Here is a 17973-nt window from a genome sequence, read left to right as displayed (position 1 = left end):
TAGGTAAACAGTGTAGTTCCTTTTGATATCTCAGCGTCTAATAAAGATAAAACCATCAACCATAAGCATGAGAGCTTGGTTAAAATGTTGGAATCTTGGTAAAATAAGACCAAAACATTTCTGTACACCAGCAGAACAACAATACTTAAGATTGAGAATTCATCCATCCATCCGAATCCCTTTCAGGGTCATGGGGTTGCTGGAGCCTATCCCAGCTAGAGTTGAGTGATGGTGGGATACACCCCGAACAGGTCGCCAGTCTGTTGCAGGGTCACACATTAAAACGCCAAAAGACAGCCCCCCCCCCCCCCCAAATAAGTCAAAAATACTCAAAATAAAAGTTCTTTAAATGAAAAGAAACATTCTCCCAATGGGGCAGTGGTGGAGCTCCCAGATTTTATTAAGCTATTTTAAAGTTAGCTTTATCATTGAATGTTCCTAAAATCTAAATTTCCTCTCGCCATAGCATGGAAACAGCATTTGAGGGCCTCAAGATTTCGTCTAGAGCCCCATGGGCCCTGCCCTGCGACAGGCTGGCGACCTGTCCCAGGTGTTTCCCTCCTTCGCTCAACAGGAGCCGGGACGGTCTGAGGCAACCCCGCGGGTTAAGAAAACCCATGCAAACTGGCTACCTGTGCAGAGGGAAATGTCATAGTGAAAGGAAACAGGTCTTTGCTCCTGGGGGGCAAGGCTTTTTGCTGGGAGGGCAGCTGGCCCCCCACCCCTTCGCCCTCACACATGCACACCTATTCAGTCATCAATGAACCTGTGAAGCCCGTTTTTGGACTGTGGGAGAAAAAAAATCAGGAGACCTCAGCACAAGTTTAATAATTGCTTTTAATTCATTGAAAAAAAAAAACAAGAATGCAAATAAAAAACAAAACATTATCATTAGATAAGACAAGGCGAGTTCCATGTTGGTGAGACCTAAGGTGAAGCGGGTCCATGTAGGAGGAGTAAAACAGGGCAGGGGGGGCACCGAGGGGCGCTTTTCTCTATTTTATATTATTTACATCATTTCTGGCTGCAGGACTGGCAGGCCCCAAAAAGGGGCTTCAGGGGGCTGGGAGGGGGGGCTCAAAGTAGCAGGTCAGAGACACTAAAACACCAGAGAGAAAGGCACTATCCAGAGAGAAAAAGAAACACAAACACAGTAAACAAACACACATTTGGACCAGAACAAAACTTAGGCTTGACAAAAAAACAAAACAAAAAAATAAAATAAAAAGTGCTTGACCACACACCACGATGGAAAAAAAAAACAGAAAAAAAGACTAGGAACAAAAAAACATCTTTACATCATCTCAGCTCGTCTTTCAAATGTTAGCAAAAAAAAATAGGAAAACAGACAATCTCACAGTTCTCCAAACTCTGAATCTGTGCCAGCTGCAGGTTTTCACTGGTGATTAGTCAGCGTGGTTAGCCGAACTCCACCCCTTTGCTTGGTGCGCGTACAAGGTGGAGAGCGTCTGCTGATGCATGCAAGTAATGAATGTGTTTGAAAAGGAGTCTACCTGTACAAGTCCTCTGTCAGCGCTCACTACAAATGACCACATTTCAGCATGACTTCAAATCCCTTGCGTGGTTGTGTGGTTCTGACTGCGTTTCCCTCATGTTCGTCTACAGATTCAGTCAGCTACATTCACGGCCCGAGTCGATCGGCTGCAATAAATAAATCGGCTTTCAAAACCTAAGCGGTCCTCAGAGGGTCCGTTTGATTCTGCAGCGGTCCTCTTGCTGGTCGACATTAGATTCTTGAAAGAACTGACTGTAGTTGCGTTACAGACCAGAGAAACCTCGTCCGAATGGAACTTTTTGGCGCCTCGGATGTCGTGCGGTTTGATCTGGAAAAACCTCCGATAGATTCAGACAAAAAAAAAAAAAAGACAACTCATCACATTCTAGAGCTACAAGGTCTTAACCCTGACTAACAGAAGATTGAACATAATTTACAAATGGAAAATAATTTGTGATGAGAGGTAAAACAAACAAACATACAAATATATAATATATTTTCTTAAAAAATGGATTCTCTCTATACTTGATTCATTTATGCAGCCAACGGCTGAAGTACAATGCTCACATACCAATGGTCTTTAACATGGAAACCTACTGTTTTGTTGACATCAGTTTTCTTTTTGTACATTTTTAAAACAATTTCTTTTTTTTCCGTTTTTTTCAATATTTTTCTCCTTTAAAACAAGAGAGGATTTATTGAAGGGAATTCATTAAAGTGATTAAAACATGCTGCAAAGGAAGAAGAAGGAGTGAAAGGCAGAATGTTAGGAGGCGGAGACATGTTCCGTTCTCCTCGCTGCTTTAGGCTTCTCTGCGTTAAGACTGCCCTCAAACACAGCCCCCCCCAGGCGTTCCACGGGGGGCGGGGACATTCTCGGCACCAATGAGAGTCGACTTTGCTCAGCTGTCACCCGCAAAGTGACGCCTACTACAGCAGTGCTCGTGTTCTCTTTCAGTTGTTTGCTGTTTCTGTGGGGACGGGGGGTGGGTGGTGGGTGGGGGCCGGACCGGGGCTGGAGGCGGGGGTGATGAGATCAAAAAACAATGATGACGGAAATGGTTGCGGCTGAACGCGGCTGGCTGCTTCACATGTTCCGGCTGACAGGCGTGACGTAGTTGCGCGGGAACATGCCCGTCTGGCCGTGGCAGCCTCCTTTCCACCAGTTGGGGTCCGAGTTGTCCAGGACTTGAATGAAGTCGCCGCGCCTGAAGCCCAGCTCGCCTTCCTCCTGCGGGTCGAAGTCGAAGAGCGCTTGTACGTACGTGGGATGCTGCTGAGACCAGAGGAGGAAGAAAGATCTCCATTTTAGAAATGTTCATATTCAATGTTCCCATTAAAGCAAAGTCAAACAGAACGTCCATCTTCATCTCACTAAGCCCCTCCCTCCTCCGTCTTCCTCTCTGCTGCTGTTCTCTAGATCAGGGGGCTCCAACCTTTTTCAGGTAGCGGACCGGTTCAATGTCAAACAATGTTTTCAAGGACCGGTCCAAAGGGGGCCAAAGTTTGCATTTCATATGTTTAAGCTTCCGGTTTCTGAATCTAAATCTAAAATATTTGTGTTTTTACTTTTACAGGTGATGACGGTTCAATGAAACCAAGTTGCTGATTTGTAGAATGATTGAATAAAAACGTCATTAACACAGAGAATTCAACCCAGGCTCTGATCATCTTTCAGGACCAAAAGATTTTTCATATTTCATTTCTACATAAATCCTGATTGATCGTGTTTTTTTTGTAACACAGAGGAACATTTTCTGTGCCGAGTTTCTTAACACATGCCAGCGTAATTCATCCATGCTGTAGGAAAATTCGTAAATGTCCTTTAACGTAAAAATAAGTATTTTCTAAACGTAATAAACGTGAATCCACCGTGTCTGCATCTTTATCAGATTTATGCAGAGCGGCTTCTGGTACGCGGGAACGACTGTGAATCTGTATTTGGAGGAAGACTTCTGGTTTTGTCTGTAAATAAGGTCTCAATTTTTCGATGAATTGGAAGAGTCTTCTTTGGTTTCCCTGCAGACTCTTTTCTCCCCAAAGAAACTTTCCAAATACATTTATTTGTTGGTTTTATTAGCTTTTAAGCGTTGAACAGCTGCCTAAAGTCATGTGACGCGTCCAGACAGACGGATGTGGTGAACAAAATTCGGTAGTTTTCCAAAATAAAACTTCCTTTAGTATCAGAAAATAGACAAAACAGAAATAATCGGAGTTGGAGTATGTATTTTTGTTCTGTCTGCTACCCTAACCCTGATACCGGTCCTGGGTTTGGGGGACCGCTGCTTTAGACGTCTTGTCTGATTCTTCGTCACAGCATCGCAGTCTTCTCCGTTGCATTTACAGTTGATCTCCAATGCATTGGACTGAGAGGCCGTGGTCGGACGCCGGAGCCTCCACAGCTCCACGCCTGAATGTTTCCCGTTAAACGGCGGCATTAATGTCGATGCATTCACTCAGAACTGGACCAAACGTGTTGTTTAGTGCAGCCATCTCAATCCAATCACGAGAAAAAGCTTTTAGCAAAAGAAAGAAGGCGCACAAGCATTGAAGAGCTGCTTTTACAACATCTGAATTGATTTGAATCCATCACAGAACATTCACATGAATGTCTATTTTTAACAACTGTGACTAAAAAGAACAGAGTGCAGCAGAGCAGGAGAGGTTTTTACTACTATATTCTTTTGTTTCTGCAGAATTAAACTCCACATACCACATAAATATATGTTTGGCTGAGTTTGCAACTTGTCCTGAGGTGCGACTGATATGTATAAAAAAAAAAAATCAATAGCAACAACCACGAGAGGGCGCTGTAGATGTGCGCATCAGCATTTCCTACTGACAGCGTGACAGAAGAAGTGGCGCTCAGTCCAACACCAGGCTTGGCGTGAAGTGTGACGCATTTGTGATCTTTTTCTTCTTTCTTGCTCCTGTGACTGTCAAGTCTGGAGCGACTCATAGTCCAAAAAGATACAGTAATTTGTCAAAATGTAAGTTTTTATATAAATAAAAGTACGCATTTTTAACAGCTTTCCATGTATTGGATCATACCACGATGAAGTCTGGATGGTACATAGTCTTGAATGCGTTTAGGATTTGATTGTTATTAGTATTTTCAGTGCTGCTCTCCACAAAACCATGAAACACCTTTGTGACTAATATGAACATGCAGGAATGAAATGATCTCACATTCATCTTTAAAGCGCTTCTGTGTAATCCTGTACTCCAAATGTCAGTTTAACCGTTTGTGACACTGAAATGTGGCCGATGGCACAGCGTAGCTGCAATAAGAAATACTTTTCAAAGTTAAAACGACCACAACAACAACAAAAAAAAGGTTCTGCTCTAGTTTACGTCCATAAAGTCTTTAAAAAGAAAACCTGTGACATTTAGATTTTACGATGCATCATAAAAATGGATCAGCTAAAAGAAAGAAAGCTCTGATGCGAATCAGAAGCATTAGGTGCAGTCATGTGACCTCGGCATGTGGTGACCTCAGAGTGGTTTTTTTACACCCACGGTTCCACGCCAAAGATCCGCTCCACGGCAGGTCTTCCGCTGAGCTCACATGTGGTCGGGCTGCAAACCCATATGCTGGGACATTTGTGTCTTCATGTATTTGCACAGAAGGTGCACATGGACAGTCAGTGTGCTCCATCAACACAGAAACCAATCCTTAAGCCCCATTTTTAAAGAACAGTTTAGTGGGATGTCTTACCTGGGGAACCTGCTCTATGTCTCGCAGAAAGATTTGCTGATTGCGGGAGACTGAGGTGGTGCGGTGGTAATCGACCAACTCATTGAGAGAGTTAAACTTCACCACCCATAGGAAATACTTTCCAGCTCCATCGCGGAGAACCTTGAAGTGCTGCACGTCATTTCCAAACCTGCAGAGAACAGAAACTCAGACTCTGAACAGTGTGGTGGAGAAGCAGCTAAATGAAAGAGAGTGGAGGGAAGCAAAGAAAAAAAATGCTCCTAAAAACATTTTTATTACTAAATGAAAAAACAAAAGCAGAAAAATTGTAGTTTTATCAGAAATTTGTTTTCTAAAAACATTTTTAAAAACTGGAAATAAGGGAAAAACCACAAGTGACTCAAACTCCGAGAACATAAATTTGTTCAGAAATGAGGAAGCACGTCACGCCCAGGTTGAAGGGGAAAAATATGAATGGAAAAACTAATGCGAGTAATTTTTTCCTGGATTGTGGCGTCAGAGTGCGGCCGCTCACTTGACAGACAGGGAGAAGTCCCCCGGTGCGCTCTCGCTCTCTCTGATGAGGAAGGCCCCATCGAGCCTCTGCTTGTTCAGCATCTCCTCCGCTTTGGCGCGAGGAATCTTCCCGAAGAACCACCTGGAGGACGGCAAACACAACAAGAACTTAGTTTACACATGGGACTTTAAATCAATAACCATTTTGGTTTGGGATCACTAAGTTGATGCAAACGTGCAGAAGAAACCGTATGGAAGACACCTCTGATGCTACGTTCACACCGCCTTAAGCGACACAGGTTCAAGCATCCACTTCAGATGAAAAGTCTATGGAAACGCTCCTAAATATGGGTTTGGGCCTTCCGCAATCAAAACTCACACATTTACGCGTAGCTATGAAAGCTTTTACGACCATTTTTCAGGCTCCATGTAGAAAACGCGCTGCCACTGAATGCGTGTTGAAAGTTAAACCTGGTTGATTATTGACCAATCAGGGACTCTGATTTGGTAGCGATGAACGGTGGCTAGCGGCCCTTTTAATTCATGGATGTGCCAACCATTTGAAAATTGATCGTGAAGGAAAGATGAATGACTGCGGTATGTGCCCCGCCAGAATTCTTTTGGACTAGAGCTGTGAAAGAAAAAAGCCTGGAGCAAGATTTGTGAGGTTTGCAGTGCTCCGACATTTTACACCTGAACATGTGATAGCAAAAAAGAAAAAGAAGAATCCCCTCCCTGCTTGTCCAGTGGGAACACCACGGGCAATTAAGAACCTGCATTTGGCATGTTCCTGAACACACATAACATGCTTGGTGTGTCTGTAGCTTGACACACATCTACATGCGTCAACAGAGCAGAAAAGACAAGATATAAAAGTTAGAAACAGACCTGTTATCAGAATCTGTGTGAAAAAAAGCTTTGAAGTGGAAAACTTTTCCACAGTGACATTTATTAATAAATCCGACTATGCGACATACCCCTGATGGGGAGGGGGGTAAAGTGAGATAAAACAACTGAAAGCTTTTTACACGTTTAAATAATTCAAAAGTATGCCGTCAAATGATGGTGCCTGAAATCAATACTGAAATAAGCCACTCCGTTTGTGAGCTGCTGGAGACTCCACACAAAAGCTCTTTGGCTGTTCGATAAAAACCAAACAATTAATGGAACAAGTGCCTTCCTCAGCAGCACTGATCCTCACATGTTTCAAAGCTGTGCGCTGTGGCTACACAGAACGACAAAACTTTGCTGGACTAAGATCTGCGCACAAAGCTGTGTTTGTGGGTCTGTTGGGAGGCATGAGGAGAGCCTGGTACTTTGGCGTCACATTGTTATCAGACAATAGGAAATCACGGGACATCTCAGTGCTCTGCAACCACTACTTTTGATACTAAAACCAGGAGAGCCTTATAGCGAAATCTCTTCCTTACAGTGTTATGAAATTTAAAGCACAACAACGGGGTGCAATCCAAAGCTTTAATGTGCCGATCTATACAGGTTGTAATGGCTTAGTCCCAACTGCCCTTTAAAAGTAGGGACTTTGCGGGGGGAAAATGGGGAAACCCGTACGGGGCACACTTTTTTTTAAAAGGTAAGCCGTGAGCGACAGATTGCAGCAAATACAACATGCATGAAAGAAGTGAGATGAAGGGATGCTGTAAAGATTTTTTATTTTTTTGCCCTTCCCCAAATACTGCACACAGCGTAAGAGGCTTGTTAGGGCCGTTCTTCTGATAAGTGCCAGGTTCAGCGCGCCCCATGCAGGTTTGCCTATTCTCACCTGTAGATAGCCCATATCTACCTGTAAGGGCAGTTGTGACAAAACTCCTATTTTCCAAGAGTCTTAAGCGAACTGTCAGTCAGGCCTACACTCTCCTCCAGAGGCTCCTTGAACCGCGGCTTCTCTCCATGACCCTGCACGGGCCCGGACCACCCTAAACCCCGCAGCACCCATATGGGTCAGGCCCTGGTGCGTTTGCCTGTAGCTTAAGGCAGAATACCCAACCGGAACGTATGTCATTAGACGAAAAGCTCTGTGCTTGGGTCTTGTTTTTAGTGACTGCCGTGGCTTCAGGTGTTTGCCGATCCTTCACAGGAGGGCATTCGTTTTTTGCTAAGATTTTGCAAAACAGCTGTGAAATGGGGTCACCTCAATAACCTTAGCCAGCATTGCATTAGCATAGCTAACAGAGAGGAAGCAGTAGTAAACCCCCCTGTGATAATGTCTCCCCTTTAAGAGAGAACTGCATTTGACTGCAGCAGGCAATCATACGGTCAGGTCAATATTCAATTAAGTGTATGAGGTTCTAACACATTAATAAAGAGAGAGCTAAACTGGCATTGAGTGTGGGCCCAGAGGGAATATTGATCAATATCCTTGAAGCAGTATTCCCCTTGGGCACAATCAACTACAGCACGTATGCACAGCGTGCTTTCAAAGCAAACAATTCTGATAAATGTATTCAGTATGACTGCAGTGCACAGATTTTTATTGGTGTTTCAGTTATTGTGTCTGAAGTAAATAAATAAGGTGGCATATATGAAAAATGCTAGATCCAGTTGAATACAGGGAAGGAGCCAATTTGATGTTTGTTTCTCTGTCTTTAATATTAAGTTATTTTTTCCCTTATGCTGTACTACAATTTTCATACAATACAGCATAAATACTTTTTTAAGAACACACTCGTAATATACATTAAATTTACATCTGTGAGTTGCTGACTTTGGCTGGACTTGTACATTTGTTTGTGGTTCCCTGTAACTTTTGAAACAAAACCCTTCTCTAAAGGGAAAGCTGTTGAAGAGAACAGGAGCAACACTTGAGCATCAGAGCACAAGCCTCAGCAGTTAAACAAAACTCGGTAAAGTTTCACATCTCCATCTCCATTAGCTTCCATTTTTTCTGCAGTCATTTAAAGTTTCCAGGTACCCAAACCTGGACTTGATTTGAATATTTAGATAGCTGGACAGGAAAAAATGCTGAATTGTAAAAAGCCTCATTTATTGTTTAACAAATGTTTTCCCAAATGCATTCTTTAATGAAAAAAGAAACGGATTTTGAAGTATGAGTGTAACTACGGCAAGATGTGTTTGTATGGAAGGGAACGTTCATCTAGTGCTCTTTAGAGCTGATTTGGTTAATGGTCCATATAGAAGTGGATTTAAAAGCTGTGTCGACTTGATGTTATATCTTCACAAAATGAAAACGGAGGTTTCCAGGTCAGATATTGATGTCAGCATACCTGTAAGAAATTAATCAACACACATCCAGTATTGTGTGTTTCCTAAGAATAGTTTTGTTTTTTTTACCAGGAAAAAGGAATGCCAGTTTGTTAGTCACATGCAAAATGTCTGATCAGACAGCATGCTGTACTTACGGATGAGCTTTCATCTCTATGTAGTTCTTGGGGATGAATCCATCTTTCCCGTTTAGCTCTGCCTTGTACCAGTTCTGATCACATTCTTCATTTAATACCTAAAAATACAAATACAAAAGAGAAAAACAGATTTTTGTACAAAACCATGGTTTTTTTTGTGTATTGTGGTCTTGTGTGCCTCTACAGTAACCCAACAAACAGCACCAAGGTAGGACTGCAGTGCAAGCATTTTAGTTCAGAAGAATTTGTCCGATGTTCTTGGTAGGATTTCTTTTAAAAGCGTTGTACGGAAAACTGTGAAAGCGGAACGGCCATGATGCTTCATTTCAAATGACATTACAGGAAATGGTCAAAGTTCAGTCAGCAATGTTTGTCTGACTTTATCAGGATCATATTAGCGGGATATGAACGCCGATAAGGAAAGACACAAGACACAAACATTACACATGAACCAAGTAAAGCAGAGTTCATTTTACTCTGCCTCATCTACTTCATTATCTTCTACTAAAGAATGCCTTCACTTTTTTTTAAAAGCACACAATTTAATCAAAAAAAATATTAAAGTATTTCCCAGCAAGAAAATCCAGTTTTTACAATGAAAGAAAAAAAACTAGATTTATTAGGGGTATAATGTATGTGAAACATAGCTGGACTTTAGTTGAAATCTCTTGAGAGGTTTCCTGGCAGTCTTTGTTGCTCAACATTTACTTCCTCTTTGCTCCATCTTTCAGCCCGCCTGTTTTACGATGAACAAACTGCATGAAGAGCATTGAGAAAGAAAGAGGAGGCTGTAGATGAATCTGCTTGTCTCAGGAGTTGTGTGTTTTTTTTCCCCCCACAAAGTGCCCCTTGGGCAAGACAAAGAACCGTAAGTTCCTCCCAAAGCAAAGCTAGTTTTGTGCGTGGCAGCTCTACCGTCATGTTTTTTAGTGTGAGCCAAAGGAGAAACATATTGTAGCGCTCTTTGCACACTGCCTTAGGTCAAAGGAAACAATGTAGGTGCAAACTCTTTCTCTCCACTTCAATTCATAATCTGGGAGGACAGCTGTCCAACTGGTGCCTGTGCAGCGTGGGTGACCCAGGTCCATTTGCTCCAGAGCGCCTGCTGAATGCCAGCTGCCCCTGCTGGATCCCAGCTGTTAACTCTGCATAAGAACAGTCTTACAGGATAAGGGAGAGGCTTTGGATCGAAATTAAAAGCGGACAGGAATTGGGACTGAGAGTGCACATATGTCCCTATGTGACAGTTTAATTACAGAAACTGAGGAGAAGCAAAAAAAAAAAGAGACGTGTATAATAGGGTAGGAGATGATTCAGATAAACCTCAACAAAGGGGGCTACATCTCTGTGCTGCGTGTTGAAGACGAACTACACAGCGGTGCACAGCCGTGCAGCTTGCATAGATTGCAGCTGTCATGAAGTCGTTCTCTGCAAACTGATCGTCACCGTGAGCCCAAGGGCGACATTTAACCAGGGACAGAAAACACAATTGGTGCACAGCAATACAAGCAGCTTCGTGAAGCTGTGCTACTTTGCCAAGATGCTTTGCTAAATTCTGCAACGGACTGTCATAAAAGAAACACGGCAGCAGTTTATATGCATGGGTGTAGCAGGTAATGCCCCTGTTAAGGAACTAGACCAAAAGAATAGACACTAGCGTCCTTTCATTCATGGCGTCAGAATGTCAGCAGAGCTGTGGAAATCTCTCCCAACCACATTTGCATAAAAAGTCCAAGAGAAACCAAAGAAAAGGTCAATTAAGCTGCAACCACAATACCATTAACAAACGCAGCAGAACCTCTGCAGTCAACTGGAATATTTTTCTTTGACCCATTTTTATCAGTTGCCTTTTTTCCCCCAAAATATGGATCTAATACATCCTTTCTAGGTCAGATGAAAATAGTCCTACATGACCTCACAGAAACGGCAATTCCAAGACACATGCAGCGAGCCCTGAGCAGTCATGAGCAACATGTGACGCTGGAAGTGACAGATCCGCTCCATCTATGTATGCAGGAAGGCAAGAAGACAAGCTCTAGGAAAGTTTCCCGTGGGCCGTTTGGGAAAATAATTAATGAGTAAAGCCAAAAATAAATAAAAACCACTAAGGAGAGAGGAAGATCAATCCTCACGACATGAATTTAATTCTGTTTGTGGACAAAGCAGAAACAGCTCCGTTTATCTGGCTGAAGAATCTCCACTGATACAAAATAAATTAAAATATTTCATGCTAACCAAGATTGGATGAGTTTTTTTGGACTGTGTTCAATTTCAAATTACCTAGCCACACCATGCAATGGATTCTAGCTATGGGATACCAAAAAAGAAAGACCTGTAGGAAAGTCTACAATCAGCTTATGGATGTACTTTTTAGCTAAAAAGGTCTGAACGTTCACAGAACTAGAGAATATTAAGTTATGATAAACAAATGTCCATTTCCCCTTCAGGAGATATTCCTGTTCTTCTATTCTTGCAGAGACAAAATTCAATAAAGACAGACTTTTCTTGTAAGTAAAAAAACAAAACAATAAACTTTTTCCCTCCTGATGATGATGTGTCCACAAAGTTTCATGTTATTCCTAGAGGCCGTCTAGCACAAGCACACATTCACCTGTGGCCACCCAGCAGCACCCATGGGGCGATCCAAGCCTTGCTCTAGGGCTCCCCTGTGAGGTAAAGGGGGCGGGGCAAATACTCATAAACATCTGTCACACCCACGTCCGGTTCCACTGGACTTGGGATTTTAACCAGTGACCTTCCATCAGGACTTTTCCACATCTGCCATTGAATCAACCTAAGTGTCAATGTCCTACCATGTTCCTCTAAATTCCATTCATGAATGACAGTCCTCAGACCTTAGCATGTAACTAGATTTCAGTGCAAATTTGGTAACAATTATCATAAAAACGGTAATTTTTTTCTCTCCATCTGGAATCAGCAGCTGCAACATCAGCTGAATGTTGAGAAAACGAAAAACCTGCTTCCCATTTGGGGTCTTAATACGTCAAAGATTTTCACAAAAATCTTAATTTACACTGTGACAGTGAGATTTCACACAACAGGAATGTTCCCTTAAATATTATTAAATGATTAAATCCTTCTTATGGCATGCAGGCAGAATCTGTGAAGGGGTTAAAATGTAAAAATAAAAGCAAGATCTGATGGGTGGAGGGAGCATCAAAAGTGGTAAAATAGAAGAGCTGTGTTATAATGATATGTGAAGAAACCTCACATTCTGGTCTCTTTTGGTTAAAAAATGAAATAATTTGTTTTAACCAAAACAACAGATATGCCAAACAGAGTCAAATATGCCACAGTGAACCCAGTTGAGTGTAGCTTGTAAAAAAAAAAAAATAATAATAATAAAACAGAATTATCTCTTAGTTTAAGCAAAAATAATTCTAATTAATTAAATATAAAAATTGATTTTCTTTTTAGGCAGTTTCTTGGGCTTTTTTCTGAAAATCTCTTGGAAAATGTTCTAATTTTTGTACAGTTGAAACTAATAGATAATGAAGAATAGTTTTTCCCAAACTAAGAAAGTTGGTTTGGGATTAATATTTCAAATTTGGACATTCATTGATCATATCAGGATATAAATTGAATCAAAACATTAAATTGATTCATTAATTTAGCAGAAATCCTTCATCTGAAAAGAAATTTTAACTTGATTTTGATGAAATCACAGAAACATATCAGGAGAAGTAGAAATGCATTTTCATTTCTTTCTTTTTCTTCTAAACCACAGAGATAAGACGCTGTCAGCGTTTTGTCCGAGTTCAATCTAATCCGGCCTGAAACCCCACTTCAAAGCATTTCAGCGAGTGGCATGACTTCCTTTCCTCTGGTGAGATCTTTTTTTATTTTTTTGTCTTTTTAATCTGGTTGAACCACAATGGGGAAGCTCCAGTCTGGGTTTTGGATTATCCTCTTCACAGCTGCCACCGTCATCTTCCTCCTCCCCCACATCTCTCTTAATCACGCACTCAAAATAATATAGCACTTCCACCCTCATGGCCTCATGACTGACAGTATACATGGATAACCACCATGTCGGATTATAATCCCCTGTAATTACATTAGCTAAAATGGGCAAACAATAATATACAGTAAATGCAGTACCGCACATGAAACAAACAAACAAGTAAAAGTCAGAAGGAGAATCACATCTTGAGCTGTATTATTAGAGACACATTTAACAAAGCACAAAATAGCAAAGTGCTGACATTACAGGGGGAGTTTTTCCATCTAATCTTCAAGGGATGTCTTGATTCGATCACATAATCCCTGATCGCTCAAAAACAGTTTAAGATGTCATTGTTTTTCATTTTTAATGACTCACAGATACTAAAAAACATACTAAAGCCACAGTTACCAAACGTTCTCACATCACTAATTAACGATCTGGGCCAAAAGATCTGATCGGGACAGCACCAAAATGGTCTTTTTTACCTTTCTTAACTCACTCTGGAAACATCATTAAATCTTAAGAAACAGTCATTCACACAAGAAGGTGAAGCAAATTGAGGATCACTGAAAGGATTATTGAAAGGGTTTAACCAAGATGCGACACTGAGCGCACATCCACACCCTTCTATAGTTTCGCTCTAATCTCTCAACATAATAGTGAAATGAGGTTTGTTCGTCCTCCACCTGTCAGCGCAACGGAAAACAGCTGACTGATCGTCCCCAAGTTTTCCCAAATGAAGGTTTTTCAAATCTAAGGCAAGCTTTTTAGCATTTAGGACAAGGCCTTGCTTCAAATAAAAGGTCATCTCCATCTTTTGATCCATTTTCTAAGCATTCCCAGTGGTCTTGTAATTACAGTTATACCAATTTTAGCCAGAAATCAAAAATCTGTGTCGTTTTCTAGGACATCGTTCCTGCAGAGCGGCAGTGGTTCAGTAGAAATATGCCGGAGTTGTGGGCTGGACCATTGAAGCGGAGCAACCCTGCCCTCCTTCCCTCCCCGTTGTCGAGAGCTCGAAGCAGGGAGCTTGTGGCCCTCCCCGCAAATGTTGTACGTCACAAATACAATCTCAATCAAATCTGCTCCTGATTCACAACGATTTGAATCAAGAAATGCTACATTTTGAACTCAATTATCTTAATTCTTGTTCTTAAGAACATGTTAAGAATGATGTGCTCAAACAGATCAGAACATAAATGTCCATATAGAGCTAACTCACAGTAAACCATGAGCAGCATTCATGGTTTACTGTCTGATGTGTTGAATGTGAAGCAGCACTGTCCGATGGAAAAACAAACGAGCATGAGTTTGTTCAATGTAGAACCTCCCCTGTTCTCTATTTACACCAGCTTAGTTATCTTAGTTATCTAATTATTGAGCTTAACTAGCTGACGCAACAGTATAATTATTCTAGAAGTCACAAAGATTAGCTTTAGGAACAAAAACCCTACCAGATACCAGATTTATTTAAAGTATGTAAGAACTGTATACAATAGAGATTCAAAACCTTTTTCCATGACTTGCTAAGATTCTTAAAAAACTGTCTCCATGGGCTGGAGTTCAAAAGTCGTGGAAGACTAGTTTAATCCGGATTTACAGATTTGAGTGGATAAGTAGGTTTTCGTGCACAGTCTGGTCTAGTGATGGTAAAAGCTCATAGAAGTGGTTTAATCCAACTGTTGTCCTATTTGTGTGCAAGAGCTGCAATCATTAATACAGCAAACTATTAATTGCCTCCTGCAGTGATAGATAGAAACACTATGACACAGAGCATGCGAGACGTGCTTTGAACCGACCTTTCAGGAAATCCAACAAACAAGGAAGTTGGAGGGAAATGGAAATAAACAAAAGATCTTTATTGTTCTTTACATGCAATCCAAGCTGCACGTGGTTGATTTGTTTGTGAACAAATGCGTGCTATCATGTCCCTTTTTTTTTTTAGGGGGGCTGCGTCTTTCACTGGTTCTGTATCAGAGTGAAGTAAAAGTAAAGACGCACTCGGTAAGTACACTTTGATTAAACATATTACTGTTGAGATAAAACTGCCTTTTTAAAGACAACAGAACTTCAATTTAAGGTGATTTTAGCCAGACTAATCACATTTTTGAGGGGACTTAATTAATCAAAGAAAAGAAGGATTAATTACCGTAATTTCCGAATAATGAGCCGCAACTTTTGTCACATGCTTTCAACCCTGCGGCTTATTCAATGAAGCGGCTAATTTATGCATTTTTTCTAACGGCCGCTAGGGGCACTCGAGCAGAAAAGGTAAGCGTGAGACAGGGGGAATACGTTTAATTCAAATTCCTGCTTTGAGAATGAACAGCACGAGCAGACACTTATGGAACATGCAAAAAAGACCAGCATGTTCCATTACTCCAGCTGTCAGTCATCTGAGCCGTCAAACAACTAACTGTTATGGAAAACTATCTGTGACCCATAGACGTCTCGACTCCAAACAGTCTCAGGAGAAGGCTATGAGATGCGTACTCTCATTTCCGACAAGCCCATTTACAGTGGTGGACAAAATTGTTGGTACCCCTCAGTGAAAGAAAGAAAGTCCACAATGCTCACTGAAATGACTTCAAACGTTCAAAAGGTTTTGTTTATGTTCAAAAGGTTTATGTGTATAAATTATGGTATATGCTCAATAAATGTGATGGGTGGGGCTTGTAATCAGGTGTGCTCTATAGCCCGGAATATATGGTAAACTGATTTGGGTTCAGTTTTAAGTGTCAACTGTGTTGATGTGCAGCTGATTTTCCAGTTCTACAAAAATAGAAGTTCCAATAAAAAGGAACAAGTTTAGATGTCACAAAAAGAAAAAAATCTATTCAACTTCTCAACCACACAATGTAAAAGAACAATATGTGGTTAACACCAGATTAAAGCTTTAAAAGGATCACCTATGCATTAGTAAGATAAATAACCTGAAGATAAAGAATGATGGATATTGATAGACCGGAAGAAAAAGAAAAAGTCGACGTAAAGAAAAAATCTCAGGCAGCTGGTTTACCTATAACAGTGTTTTTCAACCGGTGTGTCACGGGACACTAGTGTGCGGTGAGAAATTGTCAGGTGTACCATGGGAAATTACCCATTTTCACTGACCTAAAAACATTTACCATCGCTAGGATATCAGCTCTGTGTTCATCCAAGCAGGTCCTGATAAAACACTACGTAGTTAGGAATCTGAAAGATAGTAAAATACTTTTTTCTTTCTGTTTATTTGATTGTATTAAAGACATTTTGATAAGAATGGAGGTAATGGCATTTAGCCGAGCTTCAGCTCTGTTTTCGGAATAGTCCCGCCCCTTCAACTGTCTCTGCCAATCATTCCTGGACCCCTAATCATACGTCATCAGTCTGACCAATCAGAAGTGGTTAAAGTCTTCACTTCCTTGTTCTGATTTAGCTCGTAAAGTCTCTCAGTTCCAACAAAAATACCAGCTAAAGTTCGTCTTTAGCGGTGTATCTTTCCGCAGGATCCGGTATCAGACCGTGGAACAAGTGAACAAAACAATGAAGCTCAGAGATGCAAGTCTATCTGCCTTCGGCGTCAATTTTTGCACTACATCTCCCATGATGCATTGGGTTAAAGTGACAGCGTCTCAGCGTACAATGAGTCTTCCCCGTTAAACGTCTTGAAACCACGAACACACATGAAACAGTTTTTAAATCTTCTTGATGAAATCAGAGGTCAACAGTTTAGTTCTCCTTCAAGGTTTGTGTTTATTAACAGCCAAACATCCCAGAGTTTGGTCCAAGTCATCTTTCTAACTGAAACACTTTTCTAATAAGGTCTGGATTATTTTATATGTTAAATTTAAGAATAGTTATAATAATAAAAACATTTAAGAAACAGGATTAAGGTGAAGTGGCCAACAGACACAATTAAACTAAATTGAAACGATTTAATCATCTAAAAAGAAATAAAACATTTTTGTTAAAGTTTTCAAAGACTTCATCTTTGATTAAGACAAGAGAAAAACTAATAAAACTTCAGCATTTTCACTTTTTGTGTAGTTACAGAAAACATAAATATAATGTTAGTGTTTTTGTGTAAAATTTATCAAACATACAGGTTAATCCAAATGTTTAGTAAATCAATACGTTCATACTGTGGTGTTAAAATAACATGCGAGATCCCTGCCACTAGTGGAAGTCCCCTCATGAGGTGTAGTTCTCACACCACACACATTAAACCTCTAAGCTGAGGTGGTTTGTTAGACTGCTGGGAGGTTTAAACAAATGTTACACTTCTTTACTTTGAAGACCAAAAGAAATTCAATGAATGTGGGTTTGACAGCAACAGCTGGACTGATGCCATCAACCACAAAAACGCCAAATAAAAAGCAACACAGAAGAGGCACAAAACTTCACAGATGCAAATGTAAGTACAGTACAGCTTCTCCCATCTGTAAGGTACAGATCAGAAGGGAGTGATGTAGAGATGTAATTACAGTTCTGACTCAATGCTCACCGGGGGGAAAGGAGCTAGAAAAAAGCAGCAAAAACATGAAGAAGAAAAAACAGCAGCAACAAGAAAATTGAGTAAGGAACACAAGAAGGTGGAAAAGGGGGGAAAAATGGAACGAATAAAAGAAAGAAGAGTGCTTTGAAGAATCACAGTCCTTGTGATCAGCTTGAGAAAATATCCAAAGGCAAATATCAAAATGAGGCCACTTCTGTTCAGACGAGGAGAGCTCTGGCGGAGAGTTTCTCAGCCTCTAAAGTTAATATTTGATCTAATTTAACCTTAATGTGTTCCTGCAAAATGCAAGCAGATCTAATGTACATTTAAGTATTTTTAGTTCTTTTATATCATGCAAAAGCTGATTATTATTATTCATTTTTATTATTATTTCAAAGAAAAAAAACTGTTTCTAAGGCCTTT

The 17973-nt window shown here is 40.7% G+C and overlaps 1 protein-coding gene across 2 annotated transcripts in view; it reads right to left on the bottom strand.

Annotated features, from left to right (window-relative positions):
- Positions 1-818: 818 nt before the first annotated feature.
- grb2b (growth factor receptor-bound protein 2b) overlaps positions 819-17973 on the bottom strand; it is a 29531-nt gene continuing 12376 nt past the window's right edge. Inside the window, exons 3-6 of one of the 2 annotated variants that reach the window (XM_023957982.2) lie at positions 9107-9204; positions 5749-5871; positions 5235-5403; positions 819-2792 (exon numbers count right to left, since the gene is read on the bottom strand). In XM_023957982.2, the coding sequence (XP_023813750.1) occupies positions 2604-2792; positions 5235-5403; positions 5749-5871; positions 9107-9204 (579 nt within the window). In that variant the 3' untranslated portion in view covers positions 819-2603. The remainder of the gene's footprint in view (positions 2793-5234; positions 5404-5748; positions 5872-9106; positions 9205-17973) is intronic. The other variant, XM_023957983.2, reaches the window with a different exon arrangement.

The sequence above is a fragment of the Oryzias latipes genome, chromosome 8, assembly GCF_053564925.1.
Source record: "Oryzias latipes strain Hd-rR chromosome 8, Olatipes_Hd-rR_3.1".
Classification (NCBI taxonomy): Eukaryota; Metazoa; Chordata; class Actinopteri; order Beloniformes; family Adrianichthyidae; genus Oryzias; species Oryzias latipes.
Note: the sequence above shows the minus strand (reverse complement) of the source record. Positions and strands in the feature narration are given on the sequence as shown.